At 45.5% G+C, this 8,471-nt stretch overlaps 1 protein-coding gene across 3 annotated transcripts in view; it reads left to right on the top strand.

Moving 5' to 3' along the window:
• The window catches only part of LOC100542520 (probable 2-ketogluconate reductase), a 10,894-nt gene extending 3,328 nt beyond the window's left edge, over window positions 1-7,566 (top strand). The window contains exons 1-6 of one of the 3 annotated variants that reach the window (XM_010708268.2): window positions 7-99; window positions 3,680-4,064; window positions 5,097-5,268; window positions 6,292-6,467; window positions 6,690-6,786; window positions 7,199-7,566. In XM_010708268.2, coding sequence (XP_010706570.1) covers window positions 3,683-4,064; window positions 5,097-5,268; window positions 6,292-6,467; window positions 6,690-6,786; window positions 7,199-7,355 — 984 coding nt within the window. In that variant the 5' untranslated portion in view covers window positions 7-99; window positions 3,680-3,682 and the 3' untranslated portion in view covers window positions 7,356-7,566. Of the gene's footprint in view, window positions 1-6; window positions 100-164; window positions 993-3,679; window positions 4,065-5,096; window positions 5,269-6,291; window positions 6,468-6,689; window positions 6,787-7,198 lie in introns of those variants that run through there. The other 2 variants (XM_010708267.3, XM_031552717.1) reach the window with 2 other exon arrangements.
• Window positions 7,567-8,471: the final 905 nt, after the last annotated feature.

The following is an 8,471-nucleotide window of genomic DNA, read 5'->3' as shown; positions in this document are numbered from 1 at the left end:
CATCCGCAGCGTGGGGCTGTGCGGCCAGCCGAGGGGAGGGGCCGGGCGGCAGCGGAAATCGGCGGGGCGGCTGAAAGGACGGTGCTCGAACACCCCGGGGTAAATATTCCGGATGACATTTCCATAATTAAAGCACGATGCTTCCCTTGGCGGTGCTGGGTTTCACAATTGACTTGACTGCTGAGATGGGCCGTTCCGGGCTGTTACGGCTCTGACTCGCTTTGGCCCGGTTCTGTAACTGAATGGGACCCGTGGCCCAAGATAGGGGGGAGGGGGAGAGTGAAAAGGTGGGGAGATGGGCCTGAAAACAAAACAGCGACGGGCTAAGGGAGAAAACTAATTTACTAGCTATGATAGCGGAAAAGTGTGATAAGGCAGTATAATGCCATTGGAATTGAAGCTGATAAATGAGTGTCCCAAACCAAAGGCATTACTTACTGTAATGCTGAAGGCCAAGTGGCTGGGCAGCACGCACCGCAGTGACAAGTAGTAAAAGAAGGGCAGTCTCGTGACTCCCCAGCAGTTTCATCTTTCCCTCTGAACAGAAAATGGGAACGGAATAGCAAAGTCTTCTGGGAGATGTATTTCTTCTTTTCTGCGAAGGGCATCTGGAAACTCTCTCTGATCCTTGGAACTGGACCACTAGCTCCAGTGTTGGAGTTCTGTGCCACTTGCAATGGATTTCACTGAAAGCTTTCAGAAACTTTAGCAGTCCTTTGTCCTCCAGACAAAAACAGTCAGGGAGAGCAAGAGTTAAACAAGTGCTTATAGCAGTGGATTGCTCAAATTTCTATGAGAGGAGGTTCTGGCATTAGCAGCTGAGTCGCATGTGATTGGCCTTGACTCAGAGGTTGCAGCAGGTAACAGGGGCTGTGTTGCAAACACGAGGAAGTTACATGTTGCTGATTCCTCCAGGAGCAATGAGCTCTGTTGGTAAAAGAGGCATCAACAGTAAGGAACCACTCCAGGCTAATTCTTTGGTTATTATTGAGGTAATCAGTTTTCTTCTGTAGATAAGTAAGTGGGAGGAGTTTATTCTGGGTGATGTACTTTATTAACTTCATTTTAAAACAAAGATAGGGAAAAATAGGAGGTTTATTTTGCTATGATGTGGCTAAGTCCAAAGAGATACAGCAGTGCCAGTCAGTGGCTATGAAAGTAAGTAAGTGGAAAGAAATACGGCTAGTTGAGGAAAACACCAGCACTGAAGTTAATACCTATGAGCGGGTCTGTTTATTCGCCTGTTTGTCTCAATCTGAGTCACATATTCAAAATTTTCAGTGCAAGGACTTGATATCAGTATACATACAGTCTGTTAATGTGTTACAAGTGGTTGTGGATGTATACACGTGTGGAAGCAGATCATTTTATGCAAAGAGAAAATGTGGAGAAAGAAAATCAAAATTGTCATATCCTGAACAGGTGATACATTTAGCCCATTAGACAGGACATCCAACATCTGAATAATTGTGCTCAGGAGCAAAACATTGGATTTGTTAAAATCTATTCACTTGATGGTTGACCAGACAAATTTGGCTTTTAAAGGTATTCATCCAGCTATCCCTTCTTATGGACTTTGGTGTGACAGGAAAAGCGTGGCTTTTAGACAGAGGCACAAGACAAGTACAGATAGTGGTCCATGAGAGCACTGCGTGCTCCTCAAACCAAGGTTACTATCTGGAAAGCCTCCTTCACTTTGCAGCATTCCTTTAACTGTATTTATGCTGTTGCTAGCAATATCATTTCTTAAGATCGTACTTTGTACTTGCAGAACCCTTGCTTTTGAAGCAACACTGCAAACAGTTCCTGTGCACAACAAATGTGGATGAAATTGTGAATTTTTCCGCATGTCCACAGTAATGAGCAGAGTAATTACATGGAACATAGTCCTTTTTTTTTTTTTTCTTTTTGTGGACAAGCTGAACTGTTTAAGGCTGAATCAACTCTTGCTGCACTGCTTTGTGGCTTCCCCATGAATTGTCTTTCTGTTTGTGAAGTTTAGAAGGTGCTTCTGAAATAAATGTGGGTCTGACTCTGAGCGTCACAATGATGGTGATGCTTTCATCACGGTGAAGAAGGCAAATGATGTAATGCAGTTCTGTCTTACTTGCTTATCTCAGTCACTTGATCGTATCCATTGTCCAGGCAGTTTTCTGTTGTGTAACTGCATAAGGTTTAGTTGCTGTTCAGTCACAGTTGCTGAAGTATCATCAAGTTCTGGTAATCGAGATGCTGAATAACACTGTCACAATGACATTGTCTTGCCTTTCTGTCTGTGTGTTCTTTCTAATTTTTTCTTCTAAGGTCAGTATCATGTTGTATGTTACTCCAAGAAATAAACAGACTACAAATGGGAACATTGGCAGTATTTTCCCAACCATCTGGGGCCGGTAGATTTCAAAAGACTTCAGCTTATGGCAATAAATAATGACATATAAATATATATGACAGTTGTTGAGACCGTAATCATTTAATAGATGCAGCTGAATTAAGTTTGAGTTTGCTCAGGAGAAGGGTAATCACAGCTTTTCAGAAACTTACAGTACGTTGTTTGTCCCAGTGCTGAATTCTGAAGGCTTGCATGAGAGGACAGGAACAGCAGGAAAGTTCTGCCTGCCACAGCAGGCCCGGAATTAATCAGAATACTGCTGTGGAAGAGCGGTGCAGATTCATTCAGCACAACCCAAATCTAGGGTACAGTATATGGGACAAAGACCCAGATGTGTGAGTGGAGTGCAAGAAACAGAATCATAGGAAATCAGACCAGAATATTCCTAAGATAGGTAGCAAATCTTCTGCTTCCGTTTTTGTCAATGAGGGCCATGATTGTCAGTAAGGGCTGCAGTTTCACCCCTTAAGTTGTGGCTATCTGAGGAGCCTTTGTCTTATTGCAGAATATGATAGATTTGCGTGGGCTGTTGCAGGCAGGAGCGGGCTCAAAACTGCCTGGGCAAGGGGAAAGCTCTAGTGTGGAAGGGCTGTGTTGCCAGCGGGCCTTAGCCTTTAGCACTCTTCCCCCCGGTTCAGCCTGAAGGCATGGATGTGCAAAAGACTGACGTGTAATGCTAAATTTCAGAGGCTATACGTTCGGATGCAGCGGTTTAAAACAGTGAGAGCAAGCAGTGTAGTAGCCGTACAAGAATGGTCCTTCATTGGGCAGGTTTTTTTAGACCTAACCCCTTCCAAGTCAGGTAGGTTTGTCAGACCTGTCTGAACCTCTGGCTCCCAACACAGCCTGCAGCTTCACCAAACATAACTCATAGGCAAGCAACTTGGAGTAACTTCCTAGCAGCAGTTATGTACCACCCTTGGTGATACATCAATTTGTGAGTTAGGCCAAGAAGCTGCCAGATTGGTATGAAAGCGGTAGAGTTTCTGGACTGAAAAGAAGCTACCTGAGAGTACCTTGTAGATCCTGAACCGGATTTAGATCCGAGAAGATGACTGTACCTTGGTGTTGCAGCGTAATCCGGTGCTTAATGGAGGTATCGGACCATTTTCTAATGTAAGGCCACGCTAGTCCCAAGTGATTGTGAATTTGTGCTGTATCATTAAAAGGACTGTGAAGTGCCATTAATTTCCTGATTCACAGGTGTGAATTTAAATGATGGCCACACCATCACTGCTTGAGTGACATTCTCCTAAACAGCAGCGTACTTCTTCTATTCCTCCACTGCAGGTCATGGCAGAACAAGAGTTGCCAGGTCTTCTGATTATGGATATTGGAGGAACTCATGGTGTGCCTGAAAGCCTTGTGGCGCTTCTGAAGAAACACTTTTGCATTATCACTGTGAAAGAACTTCTTGAAAACAAAAAAGAAATGGGGAAAAAAATCCAATCCATTTTTGTGTCTGAGACCAGGCCAACTATCGACCAGGAGCTTCTAGAAAGCCTGCCTAATTTAAAAGTCATTGGAAACTCTGGTGTTGGAGTGGATCACTTAAACTTGAAAATGATTTCTAACTTTGGTGTAAAAGTGACTAACACCCCACACGCTGTTGCTGACTCAACAGCAGACATGGGAATGGCCCTAATGCTGGCGTCTGCAAGAAGACTTGTGGAAGGTAATGTTTTACATCTCATTCGATCTTATCTGCTTCTTTGGCATATCTCACCTTGCTATATTAGAGAGGATCTGTCAGAATCAGTAGTTGGGATGCTTTTGCAAGAAAACAGTGTTCTGAGAACTCTCTTTTTCAGAGGCCTCTATTTGTCTCAATCCCACCTCTTCTCAAGGCAACAGTGACAAGAGTAAGACGTTTGTCTCAATTATGTGCTTTGAAGTCATGTATGATACTGCTTAGAATAATGTGTGGGGCGTAGTTCTATCTGGATGTTCACTTAGAGTGTTGCTTATAGCTGGAAAACTGAATGAAAATGAAAATGCATCCAAATAAAAATGGCACTGCTTTTCTGTTTCCTTTTTCTGTACTTTCTAATAGTTGTACAATAGGTACATGGCATTTGGAGATGGCCACGTCCCCATTGCTGGAGCAGAAATTATGAGAGCATGTTGAGTGCTGCTCCAAAAGTAATGCCTCCTAATTCATTACATTGCCCCACCGTGCTGGAGGCAGATGTTGGTACAGCAGTAGAGGTTGGACCTTCTTTTATTAAGTTGAAGTCCAACATTATAAAGGCTTAATGAGATCGCTGGCCAAGCTAGACTCTGCAGTATAACTTCACCCCCTTCAAGAGGTATGACTGGACTGTGTTGAGATCCAGGAGGTAGATGGGGAGTTTTACTCCCGGCACAGAAAAAATAAAGTGAAGGCAGTGCTTGTGGGGTGGTAAATGCCCCAGGAGCTGTTTTTGAATTTCAAAGAAAATATCACAGACACAGAAACGTTATATCCCTAAGGTGGTAATCCCTCTCAGCAGAATACCACCATCAAGAATCTCTTCTGTGTCACTGCTTCCAGTCCTGACTGTTACACTGTCTAAAAACAGCCACCCCCATCCCCTTAAAATTATTTAGGATGTTCTGTAAGGGGTGTTCCAGAAACCAACTACTAAGACAGTGAGAAACTTTTCCCCTCTGTTTTGACCTGAATTTGTCATCAGTTCATACCTGTTTAGCATGTTTTTCCGTTCAGGCTCCCAGATAGCAGTTTCTCCAGACACTAACTATTTTGCTGCTGATTGGCTGGGAGTTGAAGTTACCAGGGCGACTCTTGGGATCATTGGGATGGGCAGAATCGGCTATAAAGTGGCTCAGAGAGCCAGAGCCTTTGAAATGAAGATCCTGTACCACAACAGGAACCGCAGGTAAAAACATTCGTTTACTGTGTGGAACTGGTCCAGGGGCAGAAATGGAAACCACAGCTCTGGCCCATGTCCCCATTCTTCCTAGGTGCTGGCAACAGCTTTAAGCAACATGAGGATCACCGCCAGTGTGCCTCCACTGCTCTCCTTGGTTCCCTGCTTCTCCCCTTGGGAAGCAGCTTCCGTTCACCTCCCCATCCTCGTTCCTCCCTTCTCAGCTATTGGCAGGTTTGAAGGAAGGGTGATGCTAACTTTTCTGAAGATGTAAGCCAAGCAAGCCAGACTCAGTCCTGCCAGAATCTTCTCTCAGGCTTCTGGCAAGGTCCCTAGTCATCCGGGCTGTCACTCCTTCCTTCAGCCCAGCCGGTTCACTCATCACCTCAATGGCAAAGATCCTCACTTGGTTTTATCGTTCCCTTTTTTTGCTTCCCCTTCCTTCCTTTTCCATCGTGAGTTCTAACTGGCAAGTCAGGCAGAGAGAGAGTTGATGGGGACTGTACAGATACATCAGCAGGAGGGAAGAATGAGAGACCTTCTGCATACCCATCCTCCTATACCTAATACCACCTGTGTGCTTTGCTTTCACATTTACATCAGTCCTCCAGGGTCCTGCCACTCCTCTGCCCTCTTGGCCTCTCCGAACTACTACCCTCTCTCCTCCCTTCTGCCACTTTGACTCACACAGAGGGTGGTGACACATGGGAACAGGTTGTAGATGCCCCATCCCTGGAGGCATTCAAGGCCAGGCTGGATGTGGCTCTGGGCAACCTGTCTGGTGGTTGGCCAGAGACTCGTGGGACTCAGGGCAGTTGAAACTGGATGATCATTGTGGTCCTTTTCAGCCCAGGCCATTCTATGATTCTATGATTCACTGGTACATAGCAATGTCTCTTCCTTTATCCTGGCTTCAAACCTCTTAATATCTATGCTGATTGAGATGATGCTTAGGATTGATTGACTGATTTGTTGACTGTTAAGAACAGTTCAGAAGAGTTGTGTCAAACTAGGTGTGCATTTTCCCTTCAGGAGCAAGGAGGAGGAGCAGGCCGTTGGTGCCTGCTACAGTGGGATGGAAGACTTGCTGCAGCAATCTGACTTTGTTATGCTGGTTGTGAACCTGACACCTGAGACTAAAAAACTGATTGGGAAAAAGGAGCTGGGGCTGATGAAACCCACAGCCACTCTTATAAACATCAGCCGAGGTAGGCATATCTCCCAGAAGTAGTTATGGCTCCGTGGTGAAGGCTAATAAAGTCTCTCTTTGTTTTGTTTGGTTGATGGTTACTAGAAAGGCATTTTACTTTCTAACAAGACGTAGATCTTTGGATTTATTTCCCTCGGGGCCCTGAGACCTTTCCCCACTCCCAGGTGAAAAAAACATGTTCACTGACTTGTTGTGGAAGAAACATACCATTTCAATGCAGGTGCAGTTATTGATCAAGACGCACTGGTGGAAGCTCTCCAGAATAAGACTATTAAGGCTGCTGCTCTGGATGTGACATACCCTGAGCCTCTGCCAAGGTAGAATAACTTGCATTCATTCTATTACTCTGGAACTTGTAAAATGCTGAGCAGAAGTGTGCTCATGACCTTGATCTCTGCGGGGAGTCTCTCGCTGTTTAAGAGCATACCCACATTTTATCTTGCGCAATCCTAAGTTGATGACCAGCTCTTCTGCCATGCCGCATTTTCAAGTCAACATGAGTGCCAAGCAAGGCACCAAGGCTAGTAGAGAGGATGGAGAAATGGGTAAGGAAATTTTCCAACGTTTTCTGCCAATCCTGTGTACGTGGCCCCTTTATATCAGTGCCATTGCTGTTTCCTGAGGTTCTGATCTCAGCAACTAGCAGAAGAATTAATTGAACGTGTGATATCCATTCTGTTCTTTCTGCTTCTTGCGGGTGTAATACGTTGTCCTTGCTGTTTCTTGCAGAAATCATCCTTTGCTGAAATTAGATAACATCATCATAACCCCGCATATTGGAACTGCAACAGTTCAAGCCACCCACATGATGGCAGAAGAAGCAATAGCAAACATGCTGTCCGTTCTCAAGTGTCAACCCGTTCCAAGTGAAGTGTTTCCCCAGTGATGTGCACCAGACAGCAGTGCTAAATCTCTGACCTATGAGAAGGCACCATTTCATGCAGAACCACTATTAGTTTTGAAAAGGAAAAAAAAGCAGCCGTGTTCCTGCACAGCTCTTTTTGTCACCATATTGCAAAGCTGGCAACTTGCTCAGCTTACTCTGTACTGACATTTACAAAATCAAAACAATGAAGTTCCACCCTTCTGTTTGAATACTTTGATGTCTTCATAACGTCACTGAATTATTCCTGTAGGGTTCCATTACTGAGTGCTGGACCCTTTTCAAGCACCATCTCTTTCTGAAGTGTGGGGGAACTGGCAAATGCAGTATGTCAGAAGTCATGGAAGCGGGGCACAGGATGGGTCTAGAGCTGGGGTGGGAAATTGGTGTCTAGCAAATGGAAATAAGGTCAGGTGACAGGAGTGAACTACAGATACGCTGTTCACCTCTGTAGGAAGAATATTCATGTGGCCAAAGCTCACCTGGAGTTGAAGGTGGTCCTTACTGTGGGAGACAGATATCAAAAAGTGCGTTTTAAAATACATCAGTAGCAAGAGGAAGATCAGTTTTTTTCTCTGAGTTACTGGAAAACACACGCAAGACAGGAGAAAGCAGCCCAAACAGGATTAAGAGGATGTTGTCTCAGAACTGACTTACAGCTATTAAGCTGTTAAGCCTGGGCTCAGAAAGCCCCACTGGCTGAGCACGTCACCTTTTGAGCAGATATTCCCGGCTTCAGCCATGGATCTGCCAGCAATATCAAGGGGCAGGATGTGGAAGGGGCCACCCTCAAGCCAGCCAAAGAAGCTGGGGGCAAAGCTGTCAGCGTGCAGATTACACAGCCACACTCGTGACACTAGAGAAGGCTCCCACTCCGAGACGGAGCTCGGAGGGAGGAGGACTGGGCTTTCCTCCTCATCTCCTCACGCAAGGTTTCTGCCTTGGACTTCACCACCCTCGCAGCACACTGTGGTGCCCATGCAGCTCCGGGTAGCCCTGCCAATGCAGGCCTGGGAACTGTGGGGAGGGGAGCACCTGGCTTTACAAGGCCCCCTCTGTAAAGCGCACGTTTCACAGCGACCAAGGAAAGACCCACGGTGTTTGGGTAATGGGGTTGGG

Source organism: Meleagris gallopavo, chromosome 3 (genome assembly GCF_000146605.3).
Source record: "Meleagris gallopavo isolate NT-WF06-2002-E0010 breed Aviagen turkey brand Nicholas breeding stock chromosome 3, Turkey_5.1, whole genome shotgun sequence".
Taxonomy (NCBI): Eukaryota; Metazoa; Chordata; class Aves; order Galliformes; family Phasianidae; genus Meleagris; species Meleagris gallopavo.
The sequence above is the reverse complement of the archived record's forward strand: the minus strand, read 5'-3'. Positions and strand labels throughout refer to the sequence as shown.